The sequence below is a fragment of the Taeniopygia guttata genome, chromosome 1 (assembly GCF_048771995.1).
Source record: "Taeniopygia guttata chromosome 1, bTaeGut7.mat, whole genome shotgun sequence".
NCBI lineage: Eukaryota > Metazoa > Chordata > Aves > Passeriformes > Estrildidae > Taeniopygia > Taeniopygia guttata.
Genome location: NC_133024.1, coordinates 77,641,837 through 77,660,923, shown reverse-complemented (window position 1 = coordinate 77,660,923; position 19,087 = coordinate 77,641,837). Strand labels below are relative to the sequence as shown.

The window sequence follows — 19,087 nt, the reverse complement described above, 5'->3', positions numbered from 1 at the left end:
GAACCTTTTATAAACTGAATGTAATTATGGAAGTTAAGATATATTTTGAAATTCTCTTGTTATTCTCTAAGTATCCCTAGAGGGATCATGTGAAAACTACCCAGGAAAGTGAAACCCTTCCTAAGTGCTGTTTATTTTAATTTAAAAGCAAATTAGATTGTATAATTGTAATGGTAGTAGGTTTGTTTTTCTATTTGTACTGTAAATCTATACTTAGTCCCAAGGTTTTCACTACTATTTTATTCAGTTTTATTGACAACCTACTCCAAAGTCCATGAAAGAAATCATAATTTTTGCATTGCTTTCATGTAATTCCCTATGAATCTATGTAATTCCCTGTGAATCTCTACCAATTTCCTGGTTTCCTTTTCTTTGCAAGAACTTTTAACTGATAAATTCAAAACTTTGTATGTGTTTAAACTCTAGGTTTAAACTAACAATTGAGCAACATGCCTTCCACTTAATGTAGTTCATGAATTTCATCCTCTATTCCCTAAAGGTTAGAAATATGCTGGAATTCACTTTATTTAAATAGCAACATCTAATACCTGGATCTTTATCAATGCACCTGGAAGCCACAGCTGGTGCTCACTGTTGAGTTAAATATTTGGAATGCTTTAAAAAAAATCAAACACATTGGTGTGACAGAGCAATGAGAACATTTTTTTTATCACATACTGTACCTTGATAGAAACAGCAGCAGTCGTGCAGCATTATCCATAGCCTACGAGAGAGCCAACAGCAGGAGTTGAGCCGATTTCTGAATCCTCCCAGCATTGAGACAACGCAGCCAAGTGAAGATATGAATGCTCTTAATCAAGATAACAGTGCACAGCCAGAGGTATGTTATCCAGAAAAACATCAGCTACTCATAACAAATTCAGAAAATTTCCATGTTTCTTATTTGTTCTATTTTAAACATAATTTTAACTGAAAAAAAAATTAAAATAATACCTTGTTTTACTTCAGTCTTTGCCATCATATGTAAAGGCAAGATGCTCTAAGGCAGAAATTCCCCAACATATTTAGCTGTCTTGCTATTACCATAAAGGGCAAACTCAGCTGTACAGCTATGGCAGCCCCAGCTTTCATCTCTTGTATGAGCTGTGTGCAGGCTTGGGGATGTGCAGCTTTCCAGTTCAGGCATTCTGAAGTGGTACTTACACTGAGAGGGAGAACACTGGGCATTCTGGGACCTCTGAGCAGCAGTCCTGGACTCTTCCAGGATAGGAAATATTGAAGGCACAACATATGAGCTGCTTTCCACAATGATTGTAGTAGGCTGAGAATAATTTCATACCCTTCAATAGGACAGATAGCATTGAGAGCACACAGGATATTTTTGCTTTTGTCTGTTAGTAGTAGTTTTCTGGGGTATTAAAGAGCAGAAGGCATTCTGCCCTAATCAATGTTATGTTTTGTTGGTATTCATTGATAAAGCTCAAAAAATAATAGAAAGGTATCTCTTCCTAGGGTTACCCAGGTTAGCTATGACTGAGATTCTTTTTTCTTTGTTCAGACAAGTAGCCAGCAGCAGCTCCTTAGCCCAACACTTTCTGACAGAGGTGGCTATAGACAAGACACTGGAGATGCTGGGAAACCTCAGCGGAAATTTGGACAATGGCGCTTGCCATCAGGTAAGTGAAAGGTTTATCGGTAAAGTCTCCACATGCAAAAATGCTGTTGTGCAATAACAAGGCCAAGAAAGGCTTCATGATTCACAATTCTTCCTCCTGGCTGCTGCTTGCACCCACATCAGGGCTTTCCTGTCCTCATGCCTGTTGGAATAAAGCAGTTTTATCTTTTCTTCACAATTCAGAAAGTTTGGAAGATGGGCTCAAGCATTGCCCCATGCAAGGGGTTACATTTTTTACTTTTTCATACATTTGCTCAGGACCTTTTACATCAGTCAGTCCTATTCTGAATCAGAGTGCTCAAAGGCTGCCGCTGTTCAGACCCTAATCATATCTAAGTGGAAGCAGGAGAGACAGTAATGCTGTTCTGTTGACTACCATTGACCCAATTTGTGTTGCCAGTGTACTTGTCCAAGAAACTGGATAATTTAATAGAAAGCTTTCAATACATGATTTCCATTTAAATATCACTGAGCAGTAAAGATCAACATTTTGTTGGAAAAGAGAGAAAGAGTGAGAGGAAGTATGTTAAGGAGGGGTCATACTACTGTAGGCAACTGCATAGATTTTTCAAGTGAGAAATCTTAAAAGAATTAATAGCGCAGAGTTTCCTTTCTTAGTACTGATCTGTGTCAGCTTTGAACATTCCTCAGTGGATGGCCCCAAAAAAGAGGGTCATTTCTGTGTACAGTACAGCTGAGACATAAGTAGTCTGCCTCCAGTCCAGCAAAGACTGGTATTTAAGATCATGAATAGCATAATTAAGATCAGTTGTGGGGCTTATGTACTTGGACGTGTGGTTTAGTGCCATAGCAGCAACTTGTACTGGTTTCACCCCCTAGGCCATTATAAAGTATCACTTTCTAGATGTAGCTGCCAATCCTAAAAGCACCTCCCCACCCCCACCCCCCCTTCCTCACATTTACTACTTCCACTGTTTTGCCAGCAGGTTAGCTCATGTAAGTTCTACTTAAATCATTTAGGTTGCAATTAGCTGGATAAGAAGAGATCTTTTGCATCAGTTATCCCAGCAGAAGGAAATGAGGCACTGCTCAGTTAAACTGCTCTGCCAGCAGATTAGTGGGTGCACTGTGAACATCTGGAGCTGTGAAAACAAATGAACAAACAAATTAGAACAAAGCTCTACCCTTTCTGAACTAAATCAGTTTAAAGGTGCCCTAATCTAGCTAGTTCTCTAGACCTGAATTCTAAGTAAAAATGTTCAAGAATCAGATCTACTCTAATACAGAACTGTCTGAACTTTCTGTTTAATTTTCTAGCCCCCAAACCAATAAGCCATTCAGTGTCTTCAGTCAACCTCCGTTTTGGTGGACGTTCAACTATGAAATCTGTTGCATGCAAAATGAATCCCATGTCTGATGCTGCTTCCTGTGGATCAGAAGTCAAGAAATGGTGGACAAGACAATTAACTGTGGAGAGTGATGAGAGTGGAGAGGACCTTCTTGATATTTGAGAAGCATTTAAGTCATACCACAATCCGTTTTTCTATGTTTAGAATTAAACATACTGTGATGTATGATTTCTTTAAAATCAATGTCATAATTTTCTCTTACGCTTATCCTCCTGCCATATGAAGTGCAGCCCACACTTCTGTGTTAGAATTGACTTCTGTAGGTATTAACTGTACTCTAAGAAACTTGTATACTATAGCAGTACTAACAAATCCAGGAAGACTATAATGCCTGTAGCAGACAGATCATTGAAAGGTTTCATGTGTTCTGTAAAACTATAGTGAAAATTTGATATAGACTTCAACCTTTACCATGCTTTAAAGTGACAACACTACACAATCCAGGGGTAATGTATTTCTTGTCATTGGGTATTCCTTACTTAGTAATATTTCTTTAGAAAAATTTTATTATTCACAAATGACCTGAAGAGGTCAGCACTGACTTCATGTTCAAGGGAAGTATTTTTACTAAGTACTGATACTGAATTACAATTCTAAGCTTTCACTGGACCTTTTTTTTAAATATGCAAGATACAGGATTACTCATTTTAAAATTAGAAGGTGAAGGATTGGCTTTTAAAATGTAAATATCTTTGAGGTTTGGTTAATTACATAAAGAGCTTGATTTTCATAGAGAAAATGAGTGGGGGGAGGAGAAATACATTAAAAACTGTGCATTTAAGCATCCAGCAGAAGACTTTCACATGACAAATATGGGTTTATGCTTCATTTTCAGCATATACTGGTTACATATATGTGTGGTGTCATTATTCTTCCTTTAATTGGGTCCCATTTTTCTTGTGTACTCCTAAGGTTTTCTTCTTGTCTGTGATAAAAATTAGCATGTTGGGGATTCTAATTACAAAATAGTATTGTACATCTTTAAAAATACTTTCAGTTTTGCCTGCATAGGTAGAATTTTACTTTCCCATGGTACTGCTCATGCTGCAGGCCTGAAAAGGTAAGGCATGGCACTGTGCTGTGACAAAGTACCTTCGTCCCTTTTATGCCAGCACATCATATTTGACATGTTAGCCTTCACTTGTTTTATGAGCCACCAATAGCACTACATTATCGCCAGTGAAAAAGCAGCTATCGCTTTCATAAAAGCTTTTCCAGTGAAATGCTATATGGATGGAGAAGGAGAGCCACAAAACACAACTGTGTTTGCTAGTTTCAGAATCTGAGGCTGCCAAAAAATGTGGGGCAAAATTGTGCCCTTCCCTCAGGGAAGAACTAAGAGGTTGCAGATTTTGTTGCTTGGCCCCTGACTAGGTTTTATAGCAGAGCTGGGACCTTTCTGTTACCGTTGTTTCCTATGGAAATGATAGTTTGCTCTAACATGGCCTGATGTGAGATCTTGTAAGAGGCTCACGGTTTATTTACATCACCACTTTAAAAATATATCCTTTCAAAAGCAGACAAAAGCCAGTGTTTTGCAATTTTTTGCTGGACAAGATATTAATCTAAAGTGGCCAGAATACAACAGTGAAAACACACAGATGCCTTCACCAAAAATGAAAAATTAGTTTCGACTCTGAAACACAGCTTTCTTGGCATCTGTCAATGTTTTTTCCCAGTGTATGGTTGAACATTGTTTAGATTTTTTTTTTAAAAGAATCATATTGAACTCATCTGTATTTTGTGGGGGGAGTTGTGTGTTTTGGGGTATAATTAAGTTTAAATCTGGTCAACTGTAACTCTATAGTAAAAGAATATGTGCATTCTTTTGTTTAGTAGATCATGGATCATCAACAAAACTTCATATGCAAATCCATTACTTTGTTCTGTTTTGTGCTTGTTTAAGTTGAGCTTTTGTATATATAACAAAAAGATAAATATTGGATTTATAAAAGAGAGTATCTTTGACAGTTCAATAATACATTGAACTGCAGATCACTCTTGCTGCAAGCCTTCTTTTTAAAAAATCTGGCAAACATTTTTTCCTTGCCTTACAGTACACTGTCAATAAAAGTGAGTTGCTTTAAGCAATATTCCTCCCTCTGGTTTTCATTGTAACTGCATTGGCTGTATGTGGCTCATCCACAATAATGCTGCATTGTAACAATCCCTGTGGTTTGTACAGAATTATGTAGAGGTGCTTTCAACCTCTTGCAATTGAGGGTCTTTGGTCTTTTCACTCCAGCAACTGACGTCATCAGTACTGCCACGAGGGGTCTCAGTCAAAAGATGGCACTAAATAGGACTGTTCATTATTTGTTTTTATTTTTATTTAACCCATTATTTCTTTGCTTCAGAGCCTGGATGTGCGTGTGTGTGTGTATGTGTGTGCATGCACACACCATTTTACTTTTGCAGATATATGAAGTGGAATGAAGTTACAAAGATATGAAAATAACATACACAGGCACGCCTGGCACAGCACTGCCAACATAACTAAAGAGGGTCCTACTCTGCAGCAGAGAAAGCAATGCACATTTGCACACGAAGGTGAAAAGCAGAGAAGAGAGTTGAAGAATGAGTGGATTTCAAAAAGATTGCACCAACAATGGAGAGACACAAAGAGGAAACAGTATGTCAGGAAGTCAGAGAGTCCAGACAGCTTTAGAGAAAAGCCTTAGGAATAGATCCTAAGCAAAGGTAAACAAAAAATTTCCCGGGAAATATTACTACCTGCAGAGTCACCCTATACAAATGAAAAAAAGAAGTTGTTTAGGCTTCTTTTCATCCACTAAGAAATATCTGTTTCATAGGAAGCAAGTTGTAAAAGTGTTCATGGCTTTGTTGGACAAAAAGTGTAGTGCTTATTGTCAGTGCTGAAATAGAAACCTGCTTGTGGGAAGTCTGAGAACACACAGCAAAGATGTATGCCAATATCATCCCAGAGTCAGGTCAGATTTCAGACAATCACTTTTTTAATGAAGAAACTAATAGCCTGAAACCATCTGCTTTTGGAAGACATCCAACTGAATTACGAACTGAAAACATAAAGTATGCATTTACAACCTGAAAATACCATCTTTGTTTTAACTAATGTGGAGCAATCAGGCTTAAACGTCTTCAAAATAACATTACATTCAGTATTGTCTGATTCAAAGATCAGCATCAGCTTCTGAGAAGCCAAAGAAGATTAAATGGCAAGAGCAAGTGAATAACTTTGTGAGAATCATCTATTTTGTACTCTTCTTTTATTCACAACATGCCCATGCAGATTAGAGTATTCATGAATAACTGAAGTAGAAGAGTTTGCACTGTTGTAAGAGGAAATTTGGTGGACCAGCAAGCAGCCTCCTATCCAAAATGCCCATTCCTTCTGCAATACTTCCACAACCGAAAACAAACACTGGCCTGAGTTGTCAATCAGAATTTCCAATAGGATTATCTCACTCTCCCTGAATCTGGCTTTGAGAGGCTGAATTCATTCCTGCTATTGAAGGCAATTTAGTCACACCGCAGATGAACTTTCCACAATGCATAGGCTGATGCTTGGAAGTTGGCTGCCCCGGTTTGTTCAATTGCTCTGAAACACAAAGGGAGCCTCACTAGAATTCAATTAACCTTCCTCTTCATCCCAAGGGCACTGGTGTCAGACCCCATTAGCAGCTGTTGCCCATTGTTCTCAATGAAGAACCTCTAAGCATGAAGTTATTAACCCATCAGTGAGCTAAGTGTATGGGTAGTGGCACTTTATCCCCTTTCCACAGGTTCCTGTCTCAGTTCCTTATTCCAGTACCCTTACTGGTTTCATACTTTTACCTGACTTGCATATCTGCCCTGGGGAATTTGGGTGAATTACCTGAACACCTGCAAAAGTGTGTTTCATACAAGGGTGACTTACTGGAAACACAAGAAATGTCTTTAGTACATGTAGAAAAGGAAAAAGAAAACCACAAACACTATCCATCAACCTGAAGAGCTGCTGACATTAGCCTTTTCTTCTTTCTGAATTCGGGCATCAACCAAAAGTGGCAGAAGCCTCTAGTGTCTCAGTAGAAGTTACTTTATTTCAGGAAAACTTTTGCAGAGGTTGGAAACAAACTGATTTATATCAGCAGCTATCAGTGTGTCCTAGAGACTTGGGCAGTCAGGTTCTGACTGGGTCTTCCACACGTTAGAAGTCACTCTGGTGGGATTGCTGTTGATAAGTACATCTTCCCCCAAAGGTAGAGAGTTGGCCCTTGAGTTCACTGGCAGAGAAGCTGGATGTTACATCCTCTCTCATCCTCTGTTTTCTGGCTTCCTTTTATGTTTTGCTGTCCAATTGCATGTAGGGTGGACAGTATCTAAGCATATTCTCCATTTTCAGCATGTCCTCCCAAGAAATGAGAGATTTAACAGTTACAATTTCACTATGATGTATATGATGCCAGTTTGTAAGGGTAGTAAGTATTGCTTTTTTGTCTCAGTACTTATTCTATAGAACTACATGTTCTACAGATCAAGTCATTTCTCCTCTCAGATTTTCTAAATTGACACTACCTGGGGAATCTATTCACTGCACATTTAAAAACAGAGAAATAAAAGAGAAAAATAAAGAAAAAAAAATAAAAAAGGGGAAAAAAGATAAAGAGAGAAAAATATTTTAAAAAGACAAAGTAATCACCTCTCCTATGACGACAGCTGGGGCTGTTCAGCCTGAAGAAGAGAAGACTCAGGGGAGACTTTATAGCACCTTCCAGTACCTAAAGGAGGATGATAAGTAAGGCAGAGAAAGACAATTTATCAAGGCCTGTAGTGACAAGACAAGGGTTAATGGTCTTAAACTGAAAGTGGGTAGATTTAAATTAGATATTAGCAAGAAATTATTCACTTTGAGGTAGTAAGGAACTGGAAAACGTTGGCCCAAGAAGTTGTGGATTCCCCATCCCTGAGTGCTCAAGGCCAGATTGGATCAGGTTTTCAACAACTTAGTCTAGTGGAAGGTGTCTGCCTATGACAGGAGGCTTGAACTAGATCATCTTTTAAGACCCTTCCAAGTCAAATCACTTCCCAGTTCCTTCTCAGCTGCCTGCCAAGTCCTCCAGTGTGACCAGACACTTGGTGATGAGTTTTAAAATGCTTGTAGGCACTGCTGGCCCTGGCCACCCAGCTGTTGGAGACAACCACTTCCTTCTCAAAGCTGGTAGATGCAGCTGTGCCTCTGTCCTCCATGTCCTGGTTTTTCACTGTACCCACAGTGGAGAGGAGTTAAAGCTCTAAAAATGTCATCAGTGGCTGAGAAGATGCAGGTCCCCTCAGGCTGCTCTGCGAGGGGAGGGTCACCTCTGTCCCCATGGTGCTTGGGCAGCCAAGAGCAGCCAACAGACACTGAAAGGCTTGCCTAAGCTTTCTTGCCAACACTTTTAGATCAGTGATATTAGGCCTATCATTTATCCACTCCTATACTGCAGACAATCCTGAGGATATGATCCAGTAATAGGTTTGGCTGCTGTGATTAAGAAGGTGTCAAATGCAGTTGTTCGTAGCCGGCCCCAGCTCTTCCACCAGAAAGTACAATGCTCTGAACTTGACCAGTCTACTCTTCCCCCAGTTGCTTCTTCTGACCCCTGTTAAATGCCCCAGATTTAAAAATCTAGGCATTAAAACTTTCATCTTAATTGCATCAGCAACAGCAAGAATATTTATCTGATGCTGGCCTACAAATGCATTTCAGCTTCATATCCATTCATCAATTCAGTGTGTATCTGTAAGGGATTATCTATGTGAGGAAGTTGCACCAGCTTAAATTTAACCTGTTATTGCAAATTGATTTATCTAAATCAACTTGAATACCTGTGGAAATGCTTATTTCAGTTTAAAGATTTTTTTATATTGATCTATGTTTAAACCCAAATAACCTCACTTTTATTCTAATGGCAAGAGTGCTCCCATAGGTCTACACTTCAGCCCTCTTAATACCCACACCTTTAATTATGTGGTGCTATGTCCTTTGCGTAGAGGAGGCCCTTCTTATGGTCTCTGGCAGCCACTGAGATGATAACTAGAAGCTGTTTCGGGAGCAGTTGTCTCTCTGCTGCCTGAGCATCCATGGAACCCAGTGCCAGGGCAGCCCTGGCTCTGCCACGTGACACTCCAACTGATTTGCCACAAGATTGATTCCCTGGGCATTTTGGGGCAATTTACACGAAGAACCACCCATGAGGAGTCATTTCAAATGAGCCTGTATTGGGTATGAATCACTCCACTTTGTGCAGTCCTTGGAGGGGGTGTGAGCAGCTCTTTAACCCCCAGTATTTCTAAAAGCCTTCCTGCCATGGCACAGTGCGTGCAGGACATCCTCAGTTTCACACTATGGCTGCTGAGATATGTTCTTTGCCTTATCCCAGGTGATTGAGCTGAACAAAACACACGTCTATACACTAACAGTCGACTTGGGCTCAGATTGCTTTCACCAAACCCTTTATATTTTTAAGTAAACCAGTGCTTTTCATCAGGAGAAGGTTTTTGTACAATCTCGAAGACCTATTTTCTGAGCTAATCGAACTACAGCAATTTAATATCATATCATCCCCAGTCACAATCAAACATTATATGCCCCTGGAGATGGACAGGTAGAGTTGCCAAAAACAGACCATCTCAACAATTTCTGATAGCTGAGCCTTCTACCAAGGTATCACAGAACTATGACAAATGTAAACTCTTTATTAACACTCTTAGAGGACTGGCGTTACTTTACACTGGTCTCTGCACACATTCACACAAGATAAAGTAGCTTGATCCTCATAGTGGTTTCATATTGGTTTAATTATTTTGGTTTGTAGAGTGTTTAGACACTGCAGTGACAATGTATTTCTACCATCACTATATAGCAAGGGAACTTTCATTGACCTTATAGGACTTCTAGAAAAGCTGCTTGATTTTGTTTGTGGAAGCATGACTTTTTGGGAAACTAATGACATCTGAATTCCCACTTGTATATGATTTGCACAGAAGTTGTAATAGAAGATTGAGTTAGCAACAGCATTCCATTTTCCGTATCTCCAGTGACTATGATATTTGCATGTCAGATGGAATGCAGTTGAAATTTGCATATCAATTCTCAGGAAAATTCAGGAGTGAGGCAATTCTCAAAATCCAGATACTTAAGTTCAAGAAACAAATAGCTAAGGATGCCAAAAGACTTATGCCTCAAAATAAACATGTTTCACTTCTTGGACACAGAAATTCTGCTCAATAATTTGAACAGTGGTGCCTGCTTGTCATGATGCCTGCTTTTTGTTTCTGGATTTTCTCCGCCTGGCTGCAAGTATTCACATATGTTCATTTACAAACTGTGGTTAGAGGAGAAATACCATAACAGATTATATTTGTTGATGGATGGTTAATCATTTTGAGAAATATTTGAAAGTACAGCTTGCTTTCTGTGCTTTGTCAAGAAAACAGGGAGTACTTGGGGTAATTTTTTTCATAACAATTTTTACAGTAAGAGGAAAAGAGGAGAAGAAAAGCACAGAATGGTGCACAATGTCCACTAAAAGCAGCATGAAGTTTCCCTGCACCTGCAGTCAGCCCATGGTGTCCCTCCTAATGGACAGATGCAATGGACTTTGGACTAATGTGGTTCATTTCCACTTCAGATGCCCACATGTGTGCAGCTCCCAGCTGTGTGCACTGACTTCTCCAGTTGTGGTTCACCCACATTCAGTTACACACCCACATCTTCACTTCAAATTGCATTCTGGTCTTCCTCCTCAGGGGTTCATCTAACATGAACCACAAGACCTTCTGCCACATCAAAACATTTCCCAGGTAAACTCTTAACAAGAGATTAGTCAACTTGAACTGTGTGTGAATTTCATTTGAAAACTCCAGTGCAGCTCTGCATCTGGAAATTGCTGCAAGTGCACTGCAAAGTGGTGCTTGGGAAGAAGCCCACAGCCTGTGAGCACACAAGGCACTGCTACCTTGCAGCGAAGGCAGGTTTGCTCTTAGGATTGTCTTTTGCATCTGGCATCACAGTTGAACACTGCCTGCCTTGCTCAGCTTTTGTGTGCTGGGGAAGCAACGAGAGAGGGAGAGAGATTTTTCTTCCCTGTGTGTAGTGGGATACCTATCAGCAGGAAATGTAATCTGGAGCCCAAATCAGTGTAAAAACTTCTATTGTTTCTTTCCATTTCCAACATTTTATTTGGGGAGGAGCTGAGGGTCAGCCCATGTGGAGGAATTGCTGGAAATTTCTGTGATCATTCTGTTGATAAATGCAAGCAGGCTGCAGCAAAATTAGAGCTGTACAGTGGTGAGAGGATTGAAGCAGCAAAGGCACAGAGGAAAGATGAAGGAGAGAAAGGTCATGGAATCATAGCATGGTTTAGGGTGAAAGGAACCTTAAAGATCATCTAGTTCCAATGTCACCAGACATGGGCAGGGACACCTTCCACTAGATGAGGTTGCTCAAAACCCCATCACACCTGGACTTTATCACGTCCAGGGATGAGGCATCCACAGCGTTTCTGGGCAACCTGTTCCCACGCATCACTTTCCTCAACCCACAAAGAAGAGGATGAGGAGGATCTGGATGGTTTTTTCCTGAGTGATTCTACTTGAGTAAGCCCTGCAATGGCTGCAAGTCCTAAAGATGTGCAATGGACAGAAGCAAAGGTCGAATGTAAGATGAGTAAAATATTTTTTCAGGAGATCTTTACAGGACTTTCCTGCAGATTTTACTTTCCTTTCCATGTTTAGAGGTGAGTAGGCAGGGCCTTAGAGGAGCCTGCTGTTCCTTTGCCATTACTAACTGGTAGTTAGCTGGCATGGGGCTGGTCCTTAAGGTGCCAGGGATGTCACAGTGGCAAGGGGTGCAGCTGTGAAAGGGGTACCCAACTCAAGGGTCATTGTGGTAGCCAGTGGGCTTTAGGGATTATTTGCAGAGGACATGGGACCATTCTGGGACCAGAGTCACACCTGGTAGTGAGGGTGAGCTCACACATCAGCAGTACAAGACTGGGTAATCAGGCACAACCATTGCCTCAGATGTGTCTCCAGTAACTTCTGTTTAAAGTCATAGGGAATAGCTCAGGAAGACAGGACGTGCTACTGTTTATCACAGTGCTGTCCCCAAAGCTGAGGTGTGGAAATAAGAGGGAAACATATGTTCTCCAGGCAGGAGAAAAGCAACCTGCAAAGCTGTATCAGCTCTGTGCCAAGTAAGAGCTTTAATTGGCACAAAAATTTTCTTCACTAACACCTGCAAGTGAGTGCATAGTACACTGCAAAATTAATAATCAGAGGGAGAATTAATTCCTTAGAGCACAAAGGGAAAACATTTCCTCTTGTAGATGATGGTGTATTAGGTATCTTAGGCTGCTAGAAAGCCAAAGGCACTACTGGAACTGTGACGCCCTTCTTTATTTCAGGTATGAACCTCTTCAATAAAAGTGCACTCCTTCAAACAAAGGAATCTGGCTGAAGCTGCGCAAGCTTGTCAGCATAGAGATTAGTCAGGTGAGAAGGAGAACCACTGAAGATGAGTCTGGGATATGTTGAAATAGTGGAAAAGATGAGGTTGGTCTCTGTTGGAGCTTTTCTGTTACAGAGCAATGGGTGAAAATTTTGAAATCAAAAGCAGCAAATCTCCAGCATGACAGTCTTCTAATTGAAGGTGCTTTCTGCTATCTCTTATATGTGTCATACATGCTTTCTACAGTGAGGTGAAACAAGAATCATAGACTTATAGAATCATAGAATGGTTTGGTTTGGAAGGAAAACGGGCAGGAACATTTTTCATTAGGCCAGGTTGCTCAAAGTCAATCAAACTACCCTTGAATGCTTCCAGGGATGGGGCATCCACAACTGTTCTGGGTAAACTGTTCTTGTGCTACATGAGTGAATTCCTTCCAGATATCTAATCTAAACCTACTCTCTTTCAGTTTAAGGCCATCACCTTCAATCAGTCAAACCATGTGGCCTTTTCCTTAACACCTTCACAAAGAAGGCTGTTCTGTTCCTGGAAAACTGTATCAGTAAACCATAGGAAAGTGAATACAAGTTTTACCTCTTTTTCCTGAAACTTGCACAATTACAGCTTACCAGCAGTAAAAGTTTTCAGGAAGGCTCTTGGAAAGGCTTATGTTTCATATTTCCTCCTATATTTCTTTTTTTCTTTAATTGCCACCTCACCCCAAGGAGCAGCATTGCATAGCAGAGCACCTGTGCCCAGGGTTGGAGGCTGGCCTGGGTCTCGGCACACACAGTCGCCACCGGCCCGGGTGTGGATGAGTGGCAGCTCCACCTTCTGCAGGAGGGTGCCAGGTGGGAGGTCTGCCCCAGGGACTGACCTTGGAGCCCTTTTCAGGAGGCATCTGGACTCTGCCCAGCTCCAGCTGACGCAGAGTTACTCGGGACCTAATTACAACAACCTGGTGACAGCCCAGTGAGAGGAGTTCCTCATTAAACAGGATGGTCTGGATGCCACAGCTGGCACGGCAAACTCTTAAATGGTTATTGCTGGGAATGACGAGTGCATACCAGAGGAAAGATCACTCTATAAATGTGCTATTTCTTACATTCCTTCTCCAAGCATCTGTCATTGCTCTCTGCCAAAGACAGGATATTGGATCTTTAGATTGGCTCAGTGAAGCCAATCTTCTGGTTTTATGGTTAGGTCTGTAACGGCAACTACAAGAAAAACTTTAAATACTTGAGTGGAAAAAAATCCTTCAATAGTATTTGTCTTCCAGTGTCAACTAAAAATGTCTTTTAGCAAAATAAGCTTCTTTTGAAGCACTGGAAGACAATAGTATTTGTCTTTTTTTGGTCTTCTGAAGTAGTAAGCAAGGGAGATGCAACAGTGCTGATCAGAACCATTCTACTAGCAGTATTTGCTTTCTATTTCCACTATATTATAGCAATATTTCATAGAACTATAATTAATATATATTGAAATACCACATAAAGTAGAAGACAAGCCTTTTCTGGTACAGTTTGTTGTGAACTATTATTGTGAACAATAGTTCTCGTGTTATGAGGCACATTGTGGAAAAGCCTTTTCCCTTTTTACTGAGATGAGACAGAATAAAGGATAGGTCTAACCAGCAGAAATCTCTGATCTACAAGTAAAACAAAAGGCCTAAAAAGACTGCACAGTTCCCAGAGACATTTGACAGGATCTACTCCGGGACTGGATGTGTGGCCTCCTGATTTCAGAAATGTGCTTTTTTGTCCCTTTCTTCACCTTGCTTTGTGAGTCTTGCAAGCCAGCTGCCATGAAGCTGGTTGGGTGATTTAGGATACCAATGGCTCATCATTTGCCAAACAGAGGGGCAGTGACAAGTTTCTCCTTGCATTTGTTTGTGCTATGAAGGTCTCAAATGTTTCTTGTCCACTAGCTAAAACACCTCTGGCCAAGCTACCACCAACACAAATGGGTCCTTCCTTATCTTTCCCAAATACCTTCATACCTGATGTGTCCTATGGCTTTAGGTGCTCACCTGAGGCAGCCTGTCCTCTTGGGCATGATGCCTCCCTGAAGCAGCAAACTGCATGACCTCCGTGAAAATATGGCTGTGGCTTCTCTGGCAAGAGTAGTAAACCTTTGCTACATCAACCTGTAATTAGCATTTCATTCCTAGTGTCACAAATAATAAAAATTGACCCAAAATCACTCCAGCAGTTTTTAATTGCTACTCTTCTCCTGTGAATCTCTGTTAGTAACAACAGACAAAACAAGGCATCATAGAAGCAGATTTTAATTTCTTTTTTATTTTACATTTTCCTACTGATGAGGGGCACTGCAGGACATGTAAACATAAATGCAATATGAGCTACCAAACATGAAAGCCCTGGCCACTGTTCTTTTGCTGAGATAAGTGATGAAAGAACCCAGTTAAAACAAACCCTAGAGTAGATTTGCTTTAAAATTACTCTGAGTTTGCAAAGTCAAGCCTTTCAGGCTCCAAACAGTAATTATTTTAACATCTACTTGTTTCCAGATAAAGCTCTCCTTGCCAAGAATGGTACTTTCTTCTATATATATCTGGGAGACACACAAAAGCAGCGCTTTTTATCTGACAGTTTCTGCTAAGCTCAGGTCTCCTCTATGCTCTAAAATGCATAGAAAGAGGAAAGCTTTCCCCAAAGGACTTTAAGGCCCAGAATCTTTAAATTCCTGTGGAGAAAACCCTGGGGCCACACCACTGTGGACGTGGAGAGCCTCAACACCAGCAGGAATGGAGCATTTTTTGAAATGCTGTTGCAGAGGTGTCTAGCCCATGGGACAGACACAGCTTTCAGGTGTCCAGGCACTGGAGGAAATACCTTCAAGAGCCACTGGCACAAGGCAGTGCTGCAGATCTCACATGCCATAAACAAGGTCCCCAGTGACACCCATGCCCTGCTCACGTGTGCCAGGCTCTAAAGCTTCTTCAGCTTCCACAGCCTGGTGCCTCTTCAGGAACTGGATTCTGTGATACTGCATGCTTAGGAGAACTTTCCCAAATCCCTGAGCAGAAGTGCTCCTGCCCTGTCAAAATGTAATGCTCACAGCCCCACTACTGCCTTGCTCCTGTCTGCTTCAAAGGAAGACTCACTGTGCCTACTGTCAACTAAAAATGTCTTTTAGCAAAATAAGCTTCTTTTGAAGCACTGGAAGACATCTCAGCACTCATCCCTGGGCTGTAGAAAGTGCCTATGAAAAGCTATGGAAAAGTTTTCACTTACAGAAGTCTGAAGGTACCTGTGGCTGTGTAGTGGCTGAGGATTGTCCCTTTGCAGTCTGCAGTTTATGGGGGTAAATGTGAGGCAGCTCAGCTGGGTGGGGTTCTCAGTTTACCAGAGAATGCCACTGCTGAGTGGCAGATTTACCCAGGTGCTTCCTACTCCACAAACCTCTGCCACTAGGGCTCTTCCTCCTTCTGTGTCCTCCCATACACAGAAATATCCAGGATCTGAAGCACAGGCCCATGTTCAAATCTCAGTTTGGACACTGACTCTCTCAACAACAGCCAAATGCCATTTGGCCTTCTCCTTTAAGTAACAGACCAAGGCAGACCCTCACAGAGTCATAGAATGATTTGGATTGGAAGGGGACCCTAGATATCATCCACTTCCAATCCCCATCATCACAGGATCCCATATGGAAGTATAATATCATTGTGTGACACCAGCATGGGCCCCATCTGACACGCAGAATGTGCATAAACAACATGAATCATCTTGAAAGAAGTTTGTCTCTGATAGGTGGCTGCCTGAAAACATGACAGTTTAATCAGCTTCTGAACTCCAGAGAAAAACTGCCTTGCATCTATGCATAAGTTCTGTCCTATTACTAGCTAGACTTCCAACTATGCAATCTATTCCTCAAAGATACCGCCCTGGCACTACATCATCTGCTGAACTAACCTGAAATGTTAGGAGTCTGACTTCAGCGGGAATATTTCCTAATTTTGCCATATGCTTTTAAATAAAACGACATCTCATCCAGCTGACTTGCCCTGCTCAAGCTGAGAAATTACTCACACACATAAATCTCTTTCCATAGTTCATTCCTTTTGATCTCAGTTCATATCCACACACAATTATTTGCATCTATATTTTAAAAGCAGAACATAGAGTATAAAGGTTACTAAGTTACAGAACCTCCTATCCCTGGGCAGTCTTATAAAGCCCCTTACTACCAACAGCATCTTGCTGCTTGTTTTCATTATGCTGGCATGTAAGTTTATTCAAAGAGCCCTGAAGAACTGGAGATTTGTTGCACTCATAAATTTCCCAGGATGTCTGCCAGAGCCATAACATGCTCCCAACTATCTGAAAGTCATCAGTGAACTCTGAGAAGGCAATATTTTAAAACTAAAGCTAACAGTGAATGTTTGCACTTTATATAAATATAGTAAAAAATGTATAAATAATTAGATTAGTTTCTTGATGTGTTCTGAAAAGGTGATGACATGAAAATTATAGAAACTGTTTTCTCCATCTGAGGTACAGCAAGCTGATTCACTATCCGTAGGTAAGAAAATGTGTTGACTGTTTGTTAGGCAAACAGTCAAAACTGGATGCTATATGCAGAAATTGAGGACACTTAAAAACCGGAAATGAATTGAGTATGAATAGGGCATGTCTGTGAAGGCTCCTCCAGGCTTATGGCAGTTTAGGAGGAGCAGTAGCAGTTCCAGAACTTCTCTAGGAGTGGCAAAAAGAAATTGTGACTTAACTTTGACATCTTATACTAAATTTTGGAGATACCTAGGCAGGGTAATGTCCCTAGCCTATGGGCAGTAAAACAGAGCACAGCATCAACACTCTTTGTTCCAGGGAAGTCTTTGACTATATGATTTAGCCATGCATGGAAAATATATGATTTTCCTTATTTGAGAACCAGTGAAGATCCTGAGAAGAGAGAGCTGCTGCTCTGCCTCCATGGGAGTTTTGCTGACCATCTGCAGAATCTTGATGCTGAAAACTTCTCAAGTGACCCTGGTCAGAAGAAGAGGACACAGCAATGAGGAGCAGGCTGTGTTCAGAGAGAGAGGCTTCTACTTCTCAATAGGAATATATATGAGCACAACCAGTTCACAGATACAAAGCCACAAATTACTTCTTCACTTATCACATGAGCCATCAAAGAGGTTCCCCTGGGATGCCACATGGACACTGGCAAAGTGTTACATGCTGAGTTAAGCACTCTTGCATGCAAACTGAAGCAATAATCTGTTCTTACTTTTTTTAAATAAAATCTATGTTAGTGTAGCTAAATATCCATATGAAGATTTAACTTTCTTCAGAAGAGTTTCTTTCTTCCTTTGGAAGTCATCTTGCATCAGGTGTGGGAGATAGATAGCGGCCAAGGAAAATTTGGCTTCTACTCTCAAGTGAAGCTAACTGTGTTCCACTGCATGTAAAATCCTGTGTAACAATGCATTTATTGGTTTTCATCCAGAAATATTTCCTACTGTTGCTAGCATTCCCCCCCAGCTGAGAGTCTGGCTTCCATGCACTATCACACCAAGCTGTTCCCCCAGCCTTGATGAATTCCTTGAAAAATGGATTTAGGATGCCCACAAGTCTGCTTGGCTGTTGGAGCTTCCTACCAGGCCTCCAGTGCTGCACCCTGTGAAATAGCTGTTATTCAGACTAATGAACATTGCTTGTGCAAGCACTGGTGGGTAAAAACTGGCCATGAATAAATTTAGGATGGAAATTAAACATATATTTCTAAGCTTCAGAAAAAGGATGGTTTTGCAAAAGCCTTTTGTTGTAGCAGTGGTAGCTAAATCCTGAAATACTTCAATTAAAAATAAAAAGTTCAATCATTTTCTGCTCTCCCTGCAAAACAGGAGATCAAACCAGGATTTTTCCCCCACTGTGTTGCCAAGCCCAAGTTCCAGCACAAGCACATCAGCACCTCTGGATTGATCAGTGGGGGCTACAAAGCACACAGCAAAATAACACACATGTTAAGCCTTGTTACATGAGGACACAGGTGTGACAATCACATTTGGATGTTTTAAGGACCCTGGGTTAAGTTAAACAGCAGAGATGGCTCTCTGGAAATGGCCTGGGGTTCAGCAGGCTGGGGGGAGCAGCAGAGCAACCCATGAGGCTGAGACACCCACACACTGCACTGCAGGACACCACTGCCTAGGGGACTGCGAGATGGCATGGGACTAAAACATCCTGGGGTTTGTTATAGAAAGATCTTCAGATATTTCTGGGCATTCATTAAGTTTTTTTTTTTTTTCAACATCTAGTGCTGTGGTTTGCCTGTTGCATTTTTCTTGAATAGATATTTTAATGGTTTCTTGTTACCTTACATGTCAATAATAAGTAAATAGGTCTCTTTTATCTAGATGGGGTTTAAACAGCACAGTGTGGCCTTTCCCTGTGGCATAGCAGTTGAAAAGATGGTGTCTACCTAAAATATTTTGCAAGTGATGGGCAAATCAGATGGAGAAGTACAAGAGACCACCAGCTGAAATTATGCTTTCCACCACAGCGTCGGGCAGAGGTCTCTGCTCAGCCACAGCCTGACCACTGTCAAGTTTTGCTGCTGGCACTGCAATAGAGGGAGGTTTTAAGAAGGGAT

The 19,087-nt window shown here is 41.0% G+C and overlaps 1 protein-coding gene across 12 annotated transcripts in view; it reads left to right on the top strand.

The window, feature by feature from the left end:
• Positions 1–5,097, top strand: part of NALCN (sodium leak channel, non-selective) — a 228,977-nt gene extending 223,880 nt beyond the window's left edge. For all 12 annotated transcript variants that reach the window (XM_030276727.4, XM_030276696.4, XM_030276731.4 and 9 more), the window contains 3 exons: positions 692–841; positions 1,520–1,637; positions 2,915–5,097. In XM_030276727.4, the coding sequence (XP_030132587.1) occupies positions 692–841; positions 1,520–1,637; positions 2,915–3,108 (462 nt within the window). In that variant the 3' untranslated portion in view covers positions 3,109–5,097. The remainder of the gene's footprint in view (positions 1–691; positions 842–1,519; positions 1,638–2,914) is intronic.
• The last annotated feature ends 13,990 nt before the right edge of the window (positions 5,098–19,087 follow it).